General features: G+C 37.7%; 1 protein-coding gene across 1 annotated transcript in view; it reads left to right on the top strand.

Moving 5' to 3' along the window:
- The window catches only part of GUCY1A2 (guanylate cyclase 1 soluble subunit alpha 2), a 188,899-nt gene extending 165,180 nt beyond the window's left edge, over positions 1-23,719 (top strand). The window contains exon 8 of the mRNA XM_007430538.3: positions 4,391-23,719. Coding sequence (XP_007430600.2) covers positions 4,391-4,598 — 208 coding nt within the window. The 3' untranslated portion in view covers positions 4,599-23,719. The remainder of the gene's footprint in view (positions 1-4,390) is intronic.
- The last annotated feature ends 1,113 nt before the right edge of the window (positions 23,720-24,832 follow it).

Genomic DNA, 24,832 nt, shown 5'->3' with positions numbered 1-24,832 from the left:
TATGAAAGGCTTTCTCATATGCCCTGCAGGAAAGAGAAGAAGAGTTAGATTAACAGCTCAGATACTTTGGTCACCTAATGCGAAGAGAGGACTCTTTGGAAAAGACCCTGATGCTGGGAAAGATGGAAGGCAAAAGGAGAAGAGGACGGCAGAGGATGAGATGGTTAGATAGCATCACTGAAGCAATGAGCATGAAACTGAGCAAACTCAGGGAGGCAGTGAAGGACAGGAAGGGCTGGCGCAATATGGTTCATGGGGTCACGGAGTCGGACATGACTTAACGACTGAACAACAACAACAATTTGCTGAGCAGTCTCCCATTTTGTTTTGTTTTTGTTTTTAAGGAGGGCCCTAAAAATGTTTTGATTTCAAAATTCAAAGTGCAATTTTTTCTGCCCAAGTTTGATTTAGTGGAAGAAAGGGGGAAAAAAACACAAGATAACAAATGAATTGAAAAATCAGATAGCATGAATCCAGATATCTGCCAGCAGAGGAATGTGAAAAGAAGCTGATTCTTCAGCTCCCCTCTCCCTTTGTAACAGTCCGGAGCTGTTCCAAATGGTGTCTAGATTTGTAACACGTAGAGTAGAAAGAGATGAGGAGGAAGGAGGAAGTTGTAGAACATTGAATGAGAACTCTTTCTGCTTCATTCCCCAGAAGGTGTCCCCCCACCCCAATTTCCTGCAACGTCTTTCATAGCCATTTGGGCAAATCATTCACCAGGATACGTTCTTTGGTAGCCAAAAGAGGAAAACCAACTTCTACTTCTTTTCAGTTAGGAGCTTTATAGATATATTTAGTGACAGATTTATTTGATTGATGTGTTTATTGCCATTGCAGCCAAGCCAAAGAAAAAATTGTATTGTAAGGTTCACGGCTACCCAGAAAACATGAAATCAATCAGCAGCACAGAATAAAAGACTTCAAGCAGGGACTTCTCTAAGCAGCGTTTTATTTGGCCAAGCAAAAGTCTGGGTGCCCACACCATGCACCAAGAGAGAGCAGGGTGGCACACCCTTGGAGACAAAACCACAGCCTTTTATAGTATTTTTAAAAGGCAGATCTTAGTACCATTATAATGAAGATGAGTTTTACAGCCAGTCAAAGAAACTTTAGCAGAATACATTATTCCCCACCCTTGTTTGCTTACATTAACTCTATTCCCTGCCCTTGTTTGCCTACATTAATTTAAAGGAGTTGCCCCTAACTCGTATACCTTGTCAGTCCCTGCAGACCCTTGTGCTGGGTCCTCCCTCCTTATCAGGCCTCAGACTTAGTCTCTTCTGGAGGAGTTTTCCCTATTATCTGAGCTAGCTCATCTGTGGTTAGTTGCGTCCTCTTGCAATTTCGCTAAGTGCTGTTAGTATTGAAGCTTGGCTATAGAGAACTCTGCGCATACTCTAAAGCTATGAAGTTAACATTGCCAATTTAGATATTGCCAGTTTAGTTTTTGATCCCTTCAGTATTATATTTAGTGTTTTAAATTTCTTTTTGGGCTGCCTTATGCATTTTTACTAAATGAAAATGCAGCTATGTTTTTAAATAAATAAATGTCAAATGGGAAACACATTTTTGCATCAGTCTTATCAATTAAATTGCTAGCTTAACAGAACGCTTGTTTACCATCTCAAAAGCACCATTGTATGCATGGTCCACAAGAGAACAGCTGTCTAATAATCCGTTTCAATTTATATATAAACAAATAAATGGATAATTAAAAGTCAAGAAACCATAGAATCATTGTTAGCATGATCTCTTGTTTCATTTTTGATCCACTGATCCATAAATGCATTTCTCAACAATGACAAAAACCTCCAGAGTTAAAAAATAGATATGACATGTTGCCATTTTCAAATACTTTTTATCTAAAATGGTTCAAGATTCTGATCCTTTTGGTATTTTTTTAATCAGATGACTCAAAACATTTGTAATCTGTATGCAGATATCTCTAGTACGTCTTGTAACAAAGATTCAAGAAATATACATTTCCCTCTGCCGTACAGATGATTGTAACTTTGCACAAATTTCAATCCACTAAGCCAAACATCAGCCTTTAAAGTCAGGTGCTGGCAATCCTCCAACAATTTATATGAAGTCTTAAATAAATTTTCAACATTATTGAGAACATAATTTGAATAGCCAAAAGGTAGCATCCTGAAAAATTCAAATACTACAACTAAGTTGTAAAAGAAGAACAAATGAATGTTTGAACTAAAATAATTGAAGTAGAAGATCAATGGAATGAAAGTTGAGCAAAGACAGCATGACGCAAGACCTCTGTGGAACCAACTCAAAATATGTATGTATGTAGGTATGTAATCTATCAATTTATATGGCCACTCAAACTCACAAATTGGGTAGCTAACATAGGATTGCAACCAATACAAAAAGAATATAGCAGACAAAAATGGCAAGGAATGTCTCCTTCTGAGGATGGCTGCCTGAGCAGGAATTAAAAATTAAAAATCTAACAAGAATTAGCCGGTCACTGTACAATAACAAATAGTAAGGGCTGAAAATCTATGGGAGGAAAATGAAAACTCTTCTAAATTCAAAGGCCAATATAACACATAGCACAAAGCAAGGACAGTTATAACGACTAGTACTAATAGAATATGATTGGTATGGTGGGTTACCATGTGTGAAGTTTTTCTACAGGAACATTGCTTAACGGAAAAAATCTAAAGACCTTAACTTTTGAGAAGTTATTATGCACTGGTTCATATAACAAAAACTATAATTATTCATTTTTTCATGGGGTATTTCTTCAAGAAATTCACTTAAAAGAGTTTTACCCTACTGTATATCTAGACTTAAGTTAAAATGTCTATCTATTGGCACATTTGTATGAAACCTTGTATGATGTCAGCTTTGGTTAGTAAATTTGTTTTTTTCTCTCAACATATCCTACTCTATTTACTACGACCCATATTTATTTTCAGTAATACTAAATTGGATGTTCTGCTGTGAGAATAAAGGAATAGTGCAACATATTTCCCCAAGCAATAGCATGCTTGATCTGTCTTTTATTTCTATTGAGGTAGCTGGCATTCTGACAATATTCAGAGTATTAAAAAATAAATTTCTTGACCACAAACAGCACTCAACTGATGTTGTTCAAAGAAAGCAATGATTTCTGGCAGGAGGCCAGACTAACGTACTTAAGCATGTTGAGTCTTGATTCTCTGTGGCTTTGGTCAGAAGCTAGCTTCCTTCCCAGTTTGAAAGTGTCTTCAGATAAGTTAGCGGGTGGAGGCAAATATCCATCTCTGATATCAAAATGGTCAGGAGGTCATCCATAAACAAATAATAAGCCTGTGCATTGTGCACAGAGATTCAGTGTATAACTCATCTCAGTTTTGCAAAATCTACGTCACCTTTGCAAGAACCACCCAACATAATATTAGGTATTCAGTTGGGTCATGTGTATATGTGGTACATATATGTACATATCGGTGGGCAGCATTTATTCCATTTTTAGTGTTTCCAAGGAAGCAAACCCAAGCTGGACCTATGTGGCCAAACAAATAGCAAAATCATTTTTCCAGATGAGAATCTTTCAGATGAGAATCAGTGAAGTCTTTTGGTAGAAGGAACTCGCCCAGTGCTGTCCTTTTCACTTTTTCTCATGTTATGCAATATAATCTAGAAGGCAAAATACTGTCCCTAGGGATTCCCTTGCAACAAGAGCAAAGCCTGTCCTCCGTCCTTGATTGAGGTTGGCCTGGCTCTTACAGACAAGCAAAGCAGGAAGCTACAATCCTTCAGGTGTGAATCTTTTCCTTCAAATGCACTTATTAGTCATAATGATGAACGCATGGATGGAAACAGTAGTAAAAATGATCCACCGTTACTGGTTTCCCTTAGTGATTGTCCAGCCAGTGCAAGAGAACAGGGGAAGGCTTTATTGGATTATTTTAGCCCAGCAGATTGTGATTTTCTTTTCTCTTACCCATACCTTCAAGTGGCTATAGCTAAAGGGCACAATGATTGGGTTTTCAGATGAGTTGCAGATGCAAAGCTGTTCCTGGAAACTCCTTTTTTGGCCTGCTGCCACCAGTATTGCCACCAGTATTGATGGTAAGAGATTCATTGAGTAGTCCATGAAAGTGACATTTACCAGCAGAGCTTCTTTCAACCTGTGCAAGAGCCACAGAACTGTGGCTTCAAATTGATCTGTTTGGCTCAGTGACTATATTTATTTAAGAATAAAGACAATGGTTTGCCTGACCAGTCAACCTCAATTACTATTGTTTGGCTGACCACCAGCATATCATGGCTGAATCTCCAATCTTATCTGTCTTCATAAACAACCTAAGGATGGTGTACATTGCCATTTGATAACTATTATTCAAAGTTGTCTCATTCTTGTCTTTTCCCTTATCTTCAGGCTTCTGAAAAAGGAAGAAAATTTTATCTTCATTCCTCGGTCCCGTGAAGAGCTTCCAGAAAACTTTCCAAAGGAAATTCCTGGGATTTGTTATTTCCTGGAGGTCAGAACTGGGCAGAAGCAGCCAAAGTCCTCTGTCACATCTGCCAGAGTGAGAAAGATATCCTACAACATTGGCACCATGTTCCTTCGGGAAACGAGCCTATGAGGCCTGTTGCAGATCAAAGACTCATCAAAAAAGCACAAGCCCAGAACTGGGTCATGACAGGAGAGAGGAGATTCTTTCTTTTTCACTGCATAGTTCCAAGAAAGCAGTAAAAGCTCTATGAAATGTCAGGCAATAATTCTTTTTAAAGGTGGGTGACTGCTGTCGGTAAACAAACTGGAAAGTGGCAAACAAGGGAGCAGGGATTTTTTTTCTTTTTTTAACAAAAATCAAATTAAACAAAATATTTCTCTGTTGCCAGAGATTCTACTGGTGATAAATGTCAGAATGGTGGGGTTTGTTTTAAAAAAAGGAATCTAAATTATGCAGTTGTTGATGGGGAGACATTCCTCTAAGTCGGAGGTAGCTTGTAGCTCCCTAGTTATCATTGGATGCTAACTCCTATCAATTAGCATGGCCAGGGATGATGAGAGTTGTACCATAATAACATTAAGAGGGACCCAGGTTGCTAACCATAACATCCATTAAAATAGAATACTTTGTGGATTGTACTGCTTTCTTCTGAAATGGGCCATTGTTTTATGCTCAAGTAGGATCCTTGCCACTGTTCTGAACATCCTCTTTTTATGTCAATAGAATCAGGGTACTCCTGATTCTTTTGGTCATGTGCGCCTAAACTATTTATATAAGAGTCATAAACAGTGGTAGTCAGTGGATTACACTCCAAAATTCAACCAGAGACTGCTCAGATTATGATACATTCCTACATTTGAGGGAATTATTGCTGAGGGTAAGAATGCTTCTGGTTTATTGCTGTTCTTTAAACACTTCGTACAGGTACTGTAAAGATTATTTATAACCTTTTTAGCAGGAGAAATTTTAATTTGGGATATAATATATTAAGGATTTTACCCTTTTTTAAAACTACATTTCACTTTTAGGGCAATATTCTATAAAAATTTGAAGCTGGCCAGCTTGTTTATATTTGATATGTATCCAATTTCTGAAGTTTGTTGCAGTCTTCAAAGAATGATATTTTAGTGATTTTCATTTTCTGCCATATGTCTTATCCATCTAGACCCATGTTCACATTACTTATGCTAATAATATATATCCAATATCAGGATATTATAAGAAAAACCATGCTGATCATGTTCAGTAACTGGAAGTAGAGTGTCCCAAAACTGAATCCTCAGTTACCCTTGGTAAAGTTTTAACCATTTAATGAACCAGATCAGGATGGTTCTCAAATATGCTTGTGATTTGAACTTAACTCTGATTAACACTATTTCTTCCATTAGTAGGAAATGAAACACACCTAAAAGTCTGCGGTTCAACCTTATTAGTACTTTATCCCCTGAACTTCTCCCACGCTGTCATGGTATGTTATAAGCTTTGTAGTGTGCCTCACTTAATCTACTGTTCCCTGTCCCAGTTGTTAGCATGGATTAGAACCTCCAGCTATGAATATCGATGGATTTAGAGAGAGCTTGGGGCCGGGGGGAAAGTAATACATCTACAATTACTTTCATGCCTAATCATAATGAAATATAATATTTTAGAAATATCCTATAAAAATAAAATTCCATCTATGAAACTTCAAATTCTTGATATCAGTTGTAAAAAACGTGAATGATCTTTAGTGTCTTAGAAAGCTTGATCCCATGTCTCTCTTTTATTATACTTTCACCACCCTGATTATAAGTATTGCTTTGTGGCTGTTAGAGAATAATCAAGATTAAATAATTTTGAGTATTTGCATGTAGGCTGCTAATGTAAAATGACACCCTACATTAGAGAATTCTGATATCTTGATAGGACTACTTCAGAGTAAATCATTCAGGAGTGTCCACAGTGATGATCACTAGCTCAAAATGGTAGGCACAACTTAAGCAATTGAAGCCCTGCCCCTTTGTTATTCCATACAATGCATACAGTACACATTAAAAAGGGGTGGGTCTGCCCAGCTGCACCCACCATTTTGAGGTCAGTAACTGTTGCTGCAGACACCGTATTTGAAATCATTTGAGTACTATAGTTTGATAAATAATAAAACTTCATTTGGATATTTAGATCACTTCATATCCATTTTTCATGCAGAATATTGCAGAGATGTTTTCATTTTAAAATTTCTAATATTTGTACCCTATATCATGTAGATAAGTATGCTGTAGAATTTTATATTCTTCTATATCTGTATCAACCACATGTCATATTGTGCACTCAAGCCAAATCACTATGCTTGAAAGTGTATCAAGCAATATATGGCTAATAGTTAAATTATATGGCCATTCAGATCTCAAGTATGGTAAAGAATCAAAGCTTTATGGAGTGACAAGGCTAATAAATTTGTTGAGGCATCAGTTTTTATGGACTACAGCCTATTTTATCACATGCATGCAGTATTTCCTCTGATGAACGTGAGTACACAGGGTATACTTAATAAATATAGACAGAAATGAATGAGAAGAGAGAACTTGTAAGGGATAGTATAAATTTTAAAATAATTTTGTGTTGAGTTCGAGATATTCAGGATAAGAACAGTAATTTTTGTTTGGGCTCTGCATAGATTTGCATTTCATGTTCTTTTGAGACAGTATTTATGCTTTTTTTCCTCTGTCAATGCACACACGTCTCTCCCAGAAGATTATAACACTTCATCCAACAAAGTGGTCTCTAATCCACAAAAGTCAGTGCCACAATAAATCATGTTAGCTCTTAAAGATGCTGCAGGATTCTTAGCCACCTTGTGTGGCATAATTCAACACAATTTCTGTAGAACCTTGATGATTTATACTTGTATGATTCTTGATGTCTGAAGGTGAAGCATGGGAGCATATTATATTTCTCTGTATTTTGTCCCTAGAGCTTTCTCAACAGTTAAGATATGGCTGGCAAATCACTTCTGCAGTGGTACCTACAATTGAATGGTAATTTGAAACTCAGCCTGTCTATGAGTTACAGATGAGCACTCAAGTTCATATTTGTACAGCAGTTTTGATGTTAAAAGCCAAACAAGGATTTAAGAAGACAGATGCTGGGTGCCTTTCACTGTAAAGGTTGATTCCCTCTTGATTCAGAAAGAGATCACATGGGTTTCCAAGTAGGAAAAGAGGATAGTTCTCAAAAAATCACAACTTTTTTCAAAATACCCCAAAGCACAGTAGTCCAAATGATATTGTGCTTTGATTAGTCCAAAAGGTACTGTACTAGTCCATTTTTTTCAGCAATTTGAATCATTCTAGCATAATGATCAAGATTGCAAGAAATCAATGAAACTCTTAAAACATATTTTGCTGTTAGTGCTAAGTAGAAACGTTTGGGAAAAGTTAAGTGAACAATCAAGATGAATAAATTTGGCAAAGCTATAGAGACCATCTGGGTTAAAATAAATGGTAGAACAAATAAAAGCAATACTGTTGTTGGTGTGTACAATCACCCACCTAACCAAAGAAAAGATGTAGATGATGCCTTATAAAAGCAAACTGCAGATCTTTCAAAAAGTCATAAAATCATAATGGGAGACTTTAATAACCTTGAATCTGCTGGGAAACAAACTATACCAAGCAGTTTTCTCAAGAGAATTCTGACTTGTCTTGTTGACAAGAGGGTGAAGAAAGGTTACAAGAGGATCATCTGTCCTTGGACTTGATATTAATCAATAGAGAAGATGCAGTTGGGGAAGTAGAAGTTGCAGGAACATACTGTATGTAAGTGACAATGTAATACTGGCATTCTTGATTTTAAGGAAAAGCAACACTGCGCATGGTCAAACAAATTTTGGACTTCCAAAAAAAAAAACATGTTAACTTAGAGCAGTGATAAGTAGGAATCTGTTATAAGAAAAGTTAATGGAAAGAGAAGCTCATGGCAGGTGAGGATTCCTGAAGACAACTGTGAACCATTTCAGTGAGAAGAAAAAATAGAGGACAGTTGAATAAGCCATATGGTTACACCAAATGCTTAGTGAAAACAAAAACAGGTGATGTATAGGGCATGGAAAGACAGCTTTCACAAAGAAAGAGTACAAAGAGAACTAGCCCAGAATGGGGGTGGGGGGAAAAAAAGCTAAGAATGAGCTATGGTAATAAAATGAAAAAGAAAAGGGCAAAATGCCAACAGGTAATGAAGAAAAGACCAAGGTACTCAACTTTGGTTCAGTCTTCTCCAACAAAAATTAATATACAGTCCATCAGGAAATTGTGAAGAACAATTTGAAGGGTCAGGATTGAAGCTTGAGATTGATAGAAGCAAATATCTCTCTCTTTTTTTTTTTTATCTGCGGTCAGTCGTTACCGACTCTGCAGTGACTGCTTGGACGAGTCCTTGCAGTTTTCAAGGCAATTGTTTCGGAAGTGGTTTGCCAGAGCCTCCTTCCTAGAGCAGAGCCCAGCTGGCGAGCGCAGGAGGCGGAGTTTCCGTTGCTTCGCGCCCTTTTCGGGCGCACGGGGTTTTTCGCGCTTACCAGCAACTGCTCCCGACTCCTTTTTTGCAAGGTGCCGCCAGCATTTTTCCTCCCACCGGAGTGAGAGTCCCTATTTATCTACTCACGTGAGTTTTCGAACTGTTGGGTTTACAGGAACTGGGGAGGAAACAGCAGCTCACCCTGCTAACGCGAAGGCTGGACTCGAACCGCTGAAGCGTCGACCATTTCTGGCCGGCAACTTTCAGCGTCATTAAGCCGCTGCGCCACCGCGTCCCCAAATATCTCTTTACTTTGAATGAATTTAAATCTCCAGGACCAGATGAATTGTATCCAATTGTATAATAAAGGAGCTTGCTAATTGTTTCTCTGAACCCTTATGTGTTATCTTTAAGAAATCCTGCAGATCTAATGAAGTGCCAGTTGACTAGAGAATAGCAAATGTTGTTCCTATTGTGGGGCAGGGTGGGGTAGAAAGGAAGATCTAGCAAACTACAGATTAGCTTGACAGCAATACCTGGGGAGATTGTTTTGTTTTGTTTTGTTTTTGGGTGCCTTTGAGTCAGTTTTGACTCCTGGCAACTGCCTGGACAAGTTCCTGCAGTTTTCATGGCATAATTTCAGAAGTAGCATAGTAATGCCTTCTTCCTAGGGCTGAATGAGAGTGACTGGCCCAAGGTCACTCAACTGGCTTTGTGCCTAAGGTAGGACTAGAACTCACAGTCTTCCGGGTTCTAGCCTGGTGCCTTCACCACTACACCAAATTGGCTCACAAGATTGTAAAACAGATCAAAAGGAGATCTATTTGTAAGCTCTTTGAAAGCAATTTTAGCAATTAGCAGAAGTCAGCATGGATTTATCAACAGTATAATATTGTTATACTGTTTTAATTGTTAGTTGCCCAGAATCATGTACTTGAGGTGGACAGCCATGTACATTAAATAAATAAATAATAGCAAATTTGCCAGACTAACATTACTTTATTTTCTGATCAGAATTGTTTCTTAGTAGATTGTGGGAATGCTATAAACATAACATATCATAATTTTAACCAAGCATTTGACAAAGTATACCTTGGCAATTCTGATTAGCAAGCTAATTAAGTCTGGGTTGGGTGGCAGAACAAAATTTTGGAGTACAGCGGCAGTACTGTAATTCATCCATCCAAACATACCTGACTTGAAAATAAATACTTCAAGACAGCCTATCAGTAAACATTTCACAAACAAAAATCAAATACACAAGTATACGATGGGGATTCCCAGTTTGGTAATAGTACTTGTAAAAAGTAGTTTTGGAACAGTAATTGATTATAAACTGAATATGAGCCAGCAGGGTGGTGATGTAGGCTGCATCAACTAAAATATAATATCCAAATCATAGGAAGTAATCATTCCACTTTATTCTTCTTTGGTCACAGTCCAACTGAAGTATTGCATCTGGTTCTGGGCATCCCATTTTAAGGATTTATGAAAAGGTTCAGAAAATGGCAAAGTAATGAAAATGAAGTCCTATGGAGCAAGATTGAAGAAGCTTGATATATTTAGCCTTGAGAAAAGACAACTGTGGATACAATAGTATTCTTCAAATATCTGAAAGGATGCCACACAGAAGAAGGTCAAGATCTATTCACTCTCATTCCAGGGTGCAGGACACAATGGAATAGATTTAAATACAGGAATGCAAATTCTTGTTAAACGTAGCAGGGGTGGGTGGGGAAACTAGCAGTAAGAGAAATTTGACAGCAGAAGCAATTATCCAGAGAGGTGGTGGGCTCTTCTTCAGTAAGTGTGTTCAAGCAGAGGATATATATATATATAAAAAATCCCCTCTCCTATGGGTGGTCTGTGTCTTCCTCAGTCTTGGGTCCTCTACCAGAGGTCTGGGACTTTGAGGGTTCTGCGTAGTGTCTTAGCTATACCTAGCACTGCACTCTTCTGGACAGAGAGCTCTGATGTTGTTCCTGGGATCTGCTGGAGCCACTCTCCCAGCTTAGGAGTCACAGCCCCGACTGCTCCTGCCACCATTGGGACCACTTTGGCCTTTCCTTTCCACATCCTCTCTAGTTCCTCCTTCAGGCCTTGGTACTTCTCCAGCTTTTCATACTCCTTCCTGATATTGCTGTCACATGGCACTGCTACATCTGTCACCACAGCTGTCTTCTGGTATACACATACACACATGTACACACACACATGCACACATACATACATAAAGGATAGAAGATCCCTGCCCCCCCCCCCCATTTATGTGGGCATCTTGTACAACAATTGAATCAGAGTTGTCATGGAAACAAATTAGCAGGCACATTATATCATTTAGATTTTAATTTTGAATGTGTTTCTCAGAATCTAACTTTTGTCCTCCTAACACCAGCACACACTCACACACACACACACACACACAGACACATGCGCAGCATCCCAATATCAAAGCCCATTATGATTATGGAAATCACTGGGGCTGTAGCACCAAAATCCCAGTTACAGTTAAGGAAAGCATTAATGCTCTACAACCTTCACCATGGAAGCATTTGCATGGATCTTTTGCTTAATCCCAGGGAAAATTAGAAGATGTTGCATGGCAACATTGCTTGGTAAATTGTTCCCATTGTTTCCAGACAAGTGAGAAGACTAGGAATACTAATTTATTTGAATAATAGTGTCCAAAAGGAAAATATGATGGTGTTGAGTGAAAATGTTGAACCACCATTTAGAAGTCATTTCAAACAGCTAATTTATAGCAAGAAATGAATTCATAATCACAGAGATCACTGCAGAACCTAAACAATTGTTTTCCGCATCTCCATGGAGAAAATGACTATATTTGCAAATAAATCAACTCTCTCTCGAAAGAAAGAATTGCTTCCCATGAAGAACCTACAGATTGGGGTTTTAAAGAAACGTGTTCAGAGATAGCACATCCCGAACGTTATTTTCATATTCTTTCGTATTATGACAGCTAGCATTCCTTTTGGCCGTATTTGTCTAGTTACTGCAGAAGGAAAGCCTGGATATATCATTAGTGTGAGTGTGTGTTTTAGCCTGCCATAATTGCAGATTATTTCATGTCTTGGAAAGAAAAGCATAGTTGCTTTCCATTAAATCAAGCATGGGTCCTTTCTTTCTCTCTATTTTTCTTTTGCTAAGCAAAATACTGGGAGGGAACCCTAATAGATCAATTATCCATCCTTGAAAAGTTTGAGATATCATAGACATGTAGTTTCTAAGTACTGAAAGACTGGGTAGGTTGAAAGATATGAGTAGAGAGTGCATTTGCAACCTAATTGAGAAAAAGCAAGGGGATTTAAATTGTCAGCTATGAAGAAATGCAGGATGACTCTCCAAATGAGAGAGATTGAGAACGTATTTTGCTTGCTGGAACAATTTTCAGTGGCAGGCTACCTATGCTCTGAATTATAAACTCATTGGTTTTTCCTTGAGGGGCATTGGCTGGGTATGCAAAATAAGACCAGCGTTTGGTAAAACAACATCTTCAAAATTGATGCATAATGATATGACAAATTCCTCCTATCAGACAATATAAAATAATAGTATTGTGGTATTTTCTTGTTATTATAAATAGAATGGGTTCAGTTCTATAACATGCTACAGAGAATAGGATAAATGCCCATTATCTTGATACAGGTGGTGTGTCATAGAATTTGATAAACTCCTCAGTGGAAGCCACTGAATTATAATTTATCAAGAAATAAAATTCTATCACTTTTCACCCCATGAGATATTATTTAGCTTACCAATGTGAGGATGTTTTCATTATCATCAATCCTGCTTTGTGAAATATCACAATGCTTGTTTTATATTTAGTTAAGCTTTAATATAATTGTCATAGCCAATATTATTGTATTTCATTTGCCTTGGACATTTCTGCCAACAGTTACCTTTGATGCACCTCCACAATCTTGTGTATCTGTAGCGGCCAGTTTAGGAAATACTTCATGCATCTGATGAAGTGGACTTTTGTCTGTGAAAACTTAGGTCAAAATAATTTTGTTTGTCTTTAATGCGCCACAGGAGTCTGTTTAATTGCAAATATGGGCACAAAAACCATATTTCTGAATTTGGTCTTAGCAAACAAATATGACTAAAGCTCCTGTCATCTACTTTTAAGAAAGAACCACTAAACTCAGTGGGATTGTCAATTGATATAAACATGCATTGGAATATGCTGTAAGTCTCATGGGTATCTTTGACCTTTAAATTGATCCCATTCCATTGCTTTGGAAGCTTAGACGTGTCTAATTTTTGACAGCTGGTCTCTCTGAACTTCCTGCATCTTCTGAACAAATGAGCCATAGCCTTTCTTTGATGTCGCTGAACCTTCTAAAACTTCTCGAGTTTTTCTTTCATGCTGCATCTACATGTTGCATTGAGATTGATCTGTATTTCATCTCCACTTCTATGTGAAAAAAAGAGTTCACCTAAAATATCACTATATTGCTGCTGTGATATTTATTTATTTAGCATAAAAATGGATAAGCTGCCAACTCATCTGACTCTAAAAGACTACCACTGGAGTCATGGAGACCAATGGAGACCTAATAACCCTATAAAATCCAAGTTAAAATGTTCCACACTGAGAATGTGAAAAATTATATATAGGTAAGGCCCCAGTTATTCCACTCTAGCTCATTACAGCTTTAGGATAGTTTTGAAATGGACCTTCTGCTTTTCTAAGGAACAGTATTTTTTTCAGAACTGTTAGCAACCAAAGCATTTCAAGGAGAGACACACACCTAGTTTTTGCATATATAACAGGCAAACTACATGATGTCCTTCCTTGGAACTCTTAAACAGCTCATTAAACAAGTGTAGTTTCTGTGTTTATAAATAAGGTAGTTTGACTTAAGCATGGGATACTAATAACATCTACTACATAACTTCCATCTTTAATCTTTTCTATGTCATATTTTAATTACATCTCTGATTTTATAAAGGACAGTAGGGCTTAGGGGTTAGTTTCATTCCTTTCTGTCCATTAATTAAGACATCTCAAGAATGACCCATGGGGAACATCTTTTCCAGCAGCTATCAAGATTACCATCTTAAATTTGTTGCAGGTTAAAAGAATCATACACTCCCATCTTTCCAATTCCAGCATTTCTAGGGTACTGTTCATTCTTTAGCTTTTCAGTTAATAAGTTTTTCGTCTACCATGTACTCAGTGATACAGAAAATTTGCCTAGAAAATATGGATTTTGTTGTCCCTTGCAATTATTTTCTCCATGAAGCAAGCATATTCAGTTATTTATCTAAAACATTTTATACTGCTACTCAAGCACTGCATCTTAAATAATTTCAATTTAATTATAATATATTATTTGTGTGTGTGTGTGTGTGTGTAAACTTGTTCCCCCTTGCTTTTCCATTAACAAAAGCAACATTGAGCCATTCATCTAACATTCAAGGAAGTATGGGTAATATCCATACACTATATGCAATGGCATTATGTCTCAGAAACAACTGAAACGTAAATAAAATGAGGCAGTGAATAAACAGAGGTCAACAAATCAATCTGGTTTGCAGCATTTTGAAGCTCTGAACCCTTCCAATGAAAGATAAAAAACCAGAAATACAGTTACTACAGTAGCTCTGTGAGGCTCAGCTCTAGGCAGAAGGCGTGAGTATTCTCTGGAACTAGTAGCTGCTGCAGGCAGGAAATGTAACAGCAGCCATGAATGGGGGGGGGGGGGAAGGTGGTTGAGGGAAATAACAGCTTCTGCTTTGGCACAGATAATAAGCAATAAGTACCACCTCAAGCAAACTGGGAGATGTCTGACAATACTCCTTACCCGTTTTCACCCTCTGCTTTGTAGAATCCTAAGAACGAGACCAGACTACCAGTTGTCCGTACCTGTTGTAGAAGGGGATGCGCTATTTGTATATAAGAAACAGTTCCATAAACAAGATAGTGGTCTGCTTTGGAAGGCTTAAGGTGGGAAGATGACGGGGCATGGAGAAGAACCTGGGGAGGACCATTAGGCATGATAACTAAATGGAACATGCTTGCACAATAACGAAAGTTGTTGCATTCGTGTCCTACTTCTTAGGGGCTTCCGCATGCCATAACTGCCAAATGTGTGGAACGGGATTTTGGAAGAGACAGACCCTGGAATTTATACATTATGAAACTGCTGTCTTGGTTGCAGGGCTACAGCAACCAGACATAGTTGATATCCACATTATTAACTCAGGCCCAATTCAGATTTTAGGCAACCAATTCAAATGTTTGCTGGATATCATCTTTGCCTTTTTATTACTTAATCATATCACATGAGGCTTAATGAAGTGTGTAAACTCAAAAAAGTGAAGAGATCTTTTGCTAGGAGCAAGCTGCAAATTGAATTTTCTGGCACTTACCCACTGGAAGCTTATATTCTGTTTGCTCAGTGTTTCACCATGAATTGTGCATGTGTGCTTGGAACAGTGACTTCCTAGCAATAATTTACAATTATGAAGCAATAAAAAAAAAGCCATGATCACACTGGTATGTGTAGCTACATGTACCGCATTCTTTGTCCTTCTGGCAACTTGCTGGTTGTAATTGAAAAACAGATATTAAACTGTATATAAGCAATAAAGCAGCAAGTTCAGAATCTAAAAATAGCCTCTTTAGCATACAGAGCAATAAGGGGTTTCTGTGATGGGGCAATGGCTATAGAAAAACGCAAGAACATTTAATATATTTTGGTATCCATTCTGTGCCAATCTGAGTAAGTCATAATCTCTTTCTCTCCCAATGTATTCCACTTTAAGGTCTGATTTTCTAAGATGCATTGGCTGTAATATTGTGAGAAATGATGTGTGACTATAGGAGAAACAAATGTGTCACATTAGCTCTTGCTCGAAAGCTTAAGACCACTTAGAATAAAAAGAGAAGTAGTTTCTGATTTCGCTCAGATGTATGATTGTCCAGTGGCTTAAGTTCTCCTATTGGAACTTCTTTTATTTGACAAGGAAGGATATTCTAATCGTTTATTTATTTCTCAGGTGTCCTGCACAGTGCTCCTGAAAAAGTACAGATGTTGGGTTGAGTTCAGATGCAGACATGTTTACAGTAGACCCATTAATCAGTGCTGTGACTAATTCATCCTAGAGGCAGACCCTATTTAAAAAAAATGGATTGGTCAACTGGTCATCCTAGAGAATACAAAGCATTGAAATTGACTAGACCTAGCCTAGCTTAATGGATGTAATTGAAAGTGTAATTGAAAGGAGTCAGCTCTTGTTCTTTTGCATGGTTGGGGATTCCCTTCCCAGCAGCCACTGCTCCCAGGGAACCCCTGGCTCTTTATTTACTGTTCTTACATCTTCTTATCAGCTCCTAAACTGATAAATCATTTTCTCAAACTTGAGCTCTTCAGCACTACTTATCTGCTGACTGCATCTTGGCTACACAAATCTGAGTGACCGCTGGATGGCAGCTAAGGAATTTTTCAAAAATAAAATCCTCATTGCTGCTATCTAGTGATCCATCCATCAAACAGGCAGCTCACAGTTTCAAGGATTTTGTTTTGTTTACAGATAAATCAGTCAATGGGATAACAAGGCAGAACAAAATGGGGGAAGTGCAGTGCGTGGAGTAACCAGAGCAATGGAGGGGGGTTTTCATGTGCCAGAAGGCATTGGGAAGAGCTGTAATTTAGCTGAGGGACTGACCAATTACAGTCCTTAGAATGTGGTGGATAAAGACTAGATGGTCAGCAGCACAACACAGACCCATTTCAAGTGCACAGTAAGAGCATGCTGTTAAACAGCAAGATTTAGGATAGCATGACTTCCTGCCCGTTTCAGGTTGGGAAAAGAGCCCAGCAAAACAACTGTGTAGATGTGGCCCAAGGCTGCAATCCTAGGAATAAGGATCTTTAAACTCAGTGCAACTGTGCATGTCATAAGATCCGCACTGGAAATCTGCATCTCATCCATTGTCACGTAGGATTAAAGAGGTCCAAATTATCTATCTCAAAAGAATAGGAACTGTTTTAAGCCACTAGATCGTTTTTGCAGTATAATGAAAGTGTGGCCACTCCTTTTGTGGCCCTAAAGGGCAGAATAAATTGGGATTATTCTCGATTAAAGAAAAATTTAAATGAAAAGTAAATGAAGCTATGTGACAGACTCACCTCTCTCTGAGTATTCATGAAGAAAGCCCAGAACAGTCATAAACTATTCTGGAAGAAGATGGAAACATACCAATTTTTTTTTATCATTCCTTACACAAAGGTGACTCATCTGTATTATCTGTATATGGAATGCATCCATATTCCTCATTGATTTAGAAATAAAGCTACATTCCTCAGTCCATATTTATTCCACTGTCAAGTAGTCTCACAGTAATCAGTGAGACTACTGGAAAGTAGTCCAATTAAGTTTCTGTATTAATCTTATTTGAATCTGCTTCATTGGCCATTTTCAATCACATAAAAATTGATTTTTTAATGTACAGCACATTGTAAATAATGCGCAAAAATGCAATGTTTTGACAAGAAACAGTTTGTTGTCATTAGGAAAGTACGAATAACGGCCAGTTAACTGTCAGCAGATAATGTGATTGTTTCTTCACTAAGATGTCTCATGATCGGGGGGGTTTTTGTTTGTTCGGTTTTTTTGAAGCATCTCAAGAATTCCACACTCTACACACTCTACACCCTTCCAAGCTCAATGCTTTTTTCTCCAAAAATTTTGGGCTGTCAATTTCCATGTTAATTGCTTTTCAGATTTTTTTTTTCATAATTATTGGCTTCAAATGCTATGATTTTCATGTTTTCCTAGGGTGGTCTTTAGCAGCATTTTATTCAATGTCTAGTGATTCCACTTTGGTTTTCAGTACAATCCTATGTTCTGTTAATCTGATTTTCAATGCCCACCCTGTTTCTTCTATGTTGTTCTAACATCTGAACAAAGTAGAGCCCAAAAGGTTGAGATAACTGCAGTAAGGTGCCATTTATTGCATTCTCATGTCATTCTGCAAGACAATATATATAGAAGCTGGGTGACTGTTGAAGATTTTTTATTTATTTTAATAGTTTATATAATTTATAGACCACTTGACTTCCAACGACTCTGGGCCGCTTACAGTTAAAAGTTAAAAACAGTACAAAACATAAAAAGAATCATGAACAGCTGCCAGAAACAGCACAAAACCTAAGAAGGCCCATTCCAACAGGAGCTCAACCTTCACTCTGTCCCAGAGCCTGGAAGTAGAATTGGGTCTTTAATAGCTTCCTCAGTGTCATCCAGGTGGGAGCCAACCAGCTGTCTGGGGGAATATCATTCCAGAGGGCAGGCATCATGACAGAGAAGGCATGCTTCTTAGGCCCCACAAGATGACACCATGCTTAAACTATGGGACCTGGAGCATACCCATTCTGCCTGATTGTACCAGAAGGGCAGAAACAACTAGAGATCTCTGAAATAATAGGCCCTGTGCCATTTATAGGACTCCAGATGATAACCAGCACCTTGAATTGTACCCAGAAGCCAACAGGTAACCAATGCAGCTCATGGAGCAGTGGGGCCACACAGGCATAATGAGGCATGCCCAACACTGCCCACACTGCTACATTTTGGACCAGCTGTATCTTTTGAGTGGTCTTCAGGACGAACCCCATATAGAGTGCATTAGTTTTCCATTCTTGAGGTGACTAGGGTCTCAAGGTTCAGGAAGGGCCTGGTTCAGGAAAGGATGCAACTAGGTGTACCTGTGCCAAGGCCATCTTGGCCACAGCTGCTACCTGCTTGGGAAGACAATACACTGAATGTATTGAAAAACCAAAGTAGAATCTCTGAACATTGAATAAAAATTCTGCTGCAGGAAATCATAGCCTTTGTAGCCAATAAATATGATAGGAAGATCTGTGAAGCAGACAAAATGGAAATTGTCAGCCTCCCCCCCCCCCCCCCCCGCCAAAAAAAAGGAAAGCATTGACCTTGGAAGGATGTGGAATTCTTCAGACAATTTTTTTTTTAAAAAAAATCATGTGATACTGAAGGACTAGAAATCTTGCAATTTTGTACATTATTTGCAATTGTGTTGTACATTAAAAATAAAATTTTATGAGGCTGAAAATGGCCAATAAAGCAGATTCAAATAAGATTACCAACAATCACAAGCATTCCAGTCATTATTAGGATTCTGTATGTTGCATATGAGCTTCATGTTTGTGTTATAATATACATCAAGTGCCATCTGGTTTTGTGATGATAATCATGTAGATTTGTATTCCCACTTCTTATGGAAGGAATCCAGTATTTCATTCCTTGACTGTAAATCTGAAACTTTGGATTAAGGACAATAGTATTTGAAAATGAGCCCTAAACACAGAAGGGGTTGAGTACATAAAAATCAACAATGCCATTTTGAAATCTGTCCAAGCAGTCTGTAGCTACCAATATTCTAGGTTGTCAGGATTCTTCTGGAACATTGATCCTTAACCAATGACCCTCATGAATCGTAAGAGACACGAGAATCATGCCTGCACCTCAGTTTATTGTTTAAAGGAAGAACAAATAGAAAGATGACAAAGGAAAAGGGAGATGGGTAGGGTAATAGAATTAATTCAAGTAGGATTTGAGAGATGAGGAGGATTAAATAGAAACCCTTTGCCATGGAACTGTCTAGGTTCTCATAGAATTAATTTCATGAATTATGGAAAAAGAAATTTCATATTTTGATTTTTAAAAAGGTGGGGGATAACACTTAAAATAGAAGAGAATAAATGTCACTCAGGATTGAACTGTGGAGCTTTTGATGCTCTCTGAGCTTGGTTGTTTGCTTGCAGATGTTTTATTACCCAATTAGGTAACATCATCAGTGTGAGTGTGGGGTTTGCTGCAAGTGTGGTAATGAAACATCTGCAAGCAAACAACCAAGCTCAGAGAGCACCAAGGACTCCACAGTTAACACTCTTCAAGCTTCCCTAAATTTACAGCTTGTTATTTATATTTCATCCACAATCCCTATATTTACTCTTGTCTTCTGTTTTGGCCTTTTCCTTTTATCCCTGTCATATCTGCCTCCCAGACTGTCCTTCTTTGCACTTATTAGCTTTTTGCAATATGAGACCACCCGGTGTCTCTGACACAATGGACTACATTACATGTAACACAAGTCTCGGCAGATTGAACAGCATACAACTGTATGTAACAAATGCAATAAACGTGATTTATTTGCTTTTGACTTAATGCAATATAATGCAATATCTTACCCATTATGATTTAATGCTTTGTGTAAAGATGGCCACTGTAATTTTTAAGCATTGTTGACAATGCATCCGTTTGATTAATCTCAAGATAGGATGGAAACATTATAAGCTTAAAGATATCAGGGTCCAAAAACAGAGATAATGGTGGCATTGGACTGAAACTAAATGTTTCAAGCATCCTGCTTCTCTGGCATGTTCACTGCAATCGTATACCTGCAAATGTCATGAGGATCATGCTATGGTAAACATGCACAGAATTGCAGCTTCCCAGACTCAGAAAGTTGATTCTTACTGGTTTGGCTAGGAAACAGGAGTTTCCCTTGAATTGTGTGCCATATTATTTCTCTTTGAAATATCTTCTCAAGACTAATCTTTTTTATTAAGCCTTTGGCATAACCCCCCAGTGCCAATCCCATACCTAAGTACAGTTAGTTGAAATAAATGCATTTATTTTCCACCTACTCCAATCTCCTCTCTCTTTTATACATCTCATTTGTAACATGTCTTTTGGGAACAAGGTATTCAACTGAGAACAAATGGCTGAGGTGCATAATAAAGGGAGAACTCTGTCCTAACCATTGTTCCTGTTTGTGGGCGGGAAAGAAGAATCAAATTCCCCACATTTTATGGTCATTGCATTGCATATTTCTAGGTTGCATCTATGCCTGCAATAGTTGTTCACCAGGTAGTTAGAGTAATTAAGAAATGAGGCTACATAACATTCTCAGCCCCTTCCCTTCCCTTCCCTTCCCTTCCCTTCCCTTCCCTTCCCTTCCCTTCCCTTCCCTTCCCTTCCCTTCCCTTCCCTTCCCTTCCTGCTCCTAGTCATCTCTAATTGTGGTACCGAATGTTAGTACTTGACTAAAATAGATTGGCACCATTTGTCTCTATTTGAGGCAGGAAACATTAATTTTTTTTTCAATTAATATGTCCCACCTCTAAAACTTGGGGAGAAATATGAAGACCCCTATCCGTGTTTATGAAACAAACTTGCTCACTGTGCATTCATAACGCAGCCCCTATGGCCCTCCTGCCCTCCCAATCATGAAATCCTGTCCCTGGCCACCAAAAACTTGCCCATCTCTATGTTAAGATATGCTGTTGACATCCTTCTAGCTTCCTATATTGCCTGTGCAGAGCAGTATGCTTTCAAGGAGGGGAGGAAGAAGGAGGCAAAGAAAATGAAGGCTGTGTTTTAAAAAGGGAATCAGATGTGCCCACTTGTAAGAGAGGCCAGTGAATCCTGTGCATAAGATGATGTTGTAGGGCTCAAGACTCATAACCATGTCAGTTGGGTTTCCATATCAAATAAATTTAGGCTGAATAATAAGTAAAGCAGTTTTTATATTATTGGCTAAAGGAGAGATTTTGACTGGTTCTATTCAACATTTGACAGCTAAAATTTGGCTTCTCATTTCAAGAAAATATTGTACTTGGGTATGATTAAAATATCTTTAATAAATATATGTATTGCATTTCATGAGAGCATGTGTTAAAAATAGATTGTGTAAACAATAAAAGCATTAGCACAGGGATTATTGCATACATTCATCAACTGATGCTACACTTCAGAAAGTTTATTGGATAAGGTGTAGGAGTGGTAAATCATTAAAAAATGTATTTTATAACAAACTATAGGAGCTTAGCAATTACACTGTATTGTCTTTTGTTTTCCTAGTAGTGAAGGTATTCAGTATTTCTAAGAGATATAGAGCAAAATTAAGATGATAATCTGAAAACTATTTAAAATGAAATAAATTCCATGTTTCTCAGCTGGATTTATGTTTGAGAAAATGACAGTATTTGCAGATTGAATTTTATATCAAAATTTATATATCAAAATTTATATCAAATTTATATCAAAAATTTGATAATTTATAGATTTGGGATCCCAGGGATTTTTTTTCTTCCAAACCAAGATGAAAACATGGAGATTCAAAGTTTTCCAACTAACTAATAAAATTGAAGTCTTGATTCTCACCCTAGAAGTTGTTCCCTTGTTCCAACACCTGCTAAAGTATAATATGATTGATTTGAGTCTAGCATGTTGTGAGAATCTAGTCACTGTGATTTATTCAACAAACTATGGCATATAATTTGCATGTTCTAGTTTAAAAAATCCTATCCCATGATGTCACTACAGGCACAAATTACTGAAAGGAACACTTCATTAAATTTTTTGCCTCAATTTTAATGTGTAATACCCAAGTCACCAGATTTCACTAATGTAATATTTTGTTCCTTTAAATAAGAATACTATGTGGTTGGGCCGAAGGACATTAACATTCACATTAAAGAGAAAAAATCCTGTTCAGAAGTTGATAATTTTAATGTATTGGTATTTTTAAAATGGAAGCCCATATGCAACCTAATTCAAAACTTTGTTATTGAGAAGGTTAGATTTAAATTAATATAATCCTCTGGATTTGATTGAGTCAGATTCTACTGAACTCAGCAATGAAAAAATAAAAATAAAAGTAATCTCAACTCAAAAGAGAGTTACTCAGCCACAATTCAAGGAACAAGATTGCTTCTGCATAAAGGCTAGCAACTATAGAAATTATTCCTCTTTTTTAAAAAATGGTGGGAAATTTTCTGGTGGCTGATCTGATACAGCAGCAGAAAGCAAAAATTAGTGCAGGATGGGCTTGCATGAAGCACTAATACTTACCTGAATTGAAAGACAGATTTTAGACAGTTTCTATAAATTATATTTACTTTACAATGACATGCTTAAGTTAAGAATAAATTAGGAATTATGTGTTTATCTCCTGGAGTAATTGAATTTACATCTAACCAAAGATTAACACCTGGACCAAATTCTGATCAAATTCAGGGCATGCTCCAACCAAAAATAAGCCTACTTAAATTCCCGTAACTTGTTCATTACTGAGGCAGGGATTTAAAATATTCCCAGTAAAGCCACTGAGATTTCAAAGTTCATAATTTGAGCTGAGGCATGATATTTAATCTTTACGATTATCATATACAAATAATAAGAATGGATAAATTTACATTGATCAGAAATTACTTTAAGTCAACCACACTGGACGAGCATAGGACAAACTCTTCATTACACTTTTGTGTGGATTATTTGAGTCTACATAATTATTTAATGGCCACATATATATGCCACCAAATTAAAATGTGAAGTACTCTCCAGGATAGCTTAATGTATTTTTCATACCAATGACCCTCTGAGTTTCTGCAAACACAAAACTTTATGCTAAAGTTTCTACTTAGTTTTATTTCTGTCATTGGGAGTCCTTGTTCCCAATATAATGTTTTTGATATGTTTTTATGGCTTGCATTGATATGCTTAATATTGTGGAAAAGCCCAATGGCACATATGGCAAGAAGAGGACCTCTGTCTTTGATTCATCTGGCTGCATACTATCCACTCGGTCTAAAAGGAATTCTCCAAGGACTTGGTTCCAGATCTTTCCTATTTGACATTCTAAGGACTGAACCTGGGGTCATTTGTACATAGAGCACGGCCATTTTATTACAGAACAATATTCCTTCTGCAGGATACACATTTATTCCATTTGTGATATGGAGCAATGCTGATGCTTCATCTTTGAGGGCGTAGCTTTTTCAAAACTCTTGTGACATTTCTGACGTTGATTTTCTCTTTTTTCTCTTTTGAAAGCAGTCCTCCTGTCTTGCCTTAGAGACGAGCAGTAAATGCAGGCAAGCACCAAGGTATGGATAAAATGAGTGGGGAAATAACTCAAAAGATGTTAGGAAATACTTTATTTTATCGACATTTTATAACCTAGTTTTCTCCTACTTGGTGCCTTCCTGGGGTATTAGACTATGACTTTCATCATTCCCATTGTCTGTGATCACTGGACATGATGCTAGATTGTAGTGGAATACCTTGGGTAGCCCATAGTTTCTGAAAGGTTAACAATTTCAACTCACAGCAGGGACCTTTGAGAGCAGAAGGCAGTGAGAGAGAGAAAGAGAGAGAGAGCATTTCACCCTAAATACGTCAGGCGGTAGCTTTCTTTCCTAGGATTTGCTGACTTGAACAGCATTCTCATTTGCTGTGATAAAGAAAGCAAGCTTTTTTATCTGAAATACAAAGGGTGAACTGAGAAATAGCTGAGATGGGCATAAGAGGTCCTGGATGTAAATGGTGCTTGCAGAGGTATGGACTTGTAGAACATTATACATGTTTCATATGGTCCTTTTGGATTGGTTATGTTTATGTAAACTTGGATTAAACTTGGATATCAGATGGTTATTAAATGCACCTCCCATCAATACAATCATCACTGTGCTCCATATTGCTTATGATCCCATTAATACTGCAGAAGGTGATAAAGTTCTTGCGCACTGTTCACAATCCATACCACCACAGGTACATTACAGCATTAAACTTCTTCAGTGGTGTTGGACTTCCATAAATCCAACCAGCATGAGGAAGGCGGACATGGGGAGCTTGTGTGGTTTGGAATAGGAAATATGTCCCAATGCAAGCACCCTGCTGCAAAACCTAAACGTGGTGGTAGCAACCATTTTTATTTTCACCCACTCACAGACATGCACACACACACAAACATGGCAGTACATCGTCTAGGGAATATGAGTCAGCTGACATGCCAAATCGAAACTGGTATT

This window comes from Python bivittatus, unplaced genomic scaffold (genome assembly GCF_059951505.1).
Source record: "Python bivittatus isolate LINGU-HERP-01145 unplaced genomic scaffold, Pbiv_v1 ctg000340_np1212, whole genome shotgun sequence".
In the NCBI taxonomy this organism is placed as follows: domain Eukaryota; kingdom Metazoa; phylum Chordata; class Lepidosauria; order Squamata; family Pythonidae; genus Python; species Python bivittatus.
This window is presented reverse-complemented; position numbering and strand designations above follow the sequence as displayed.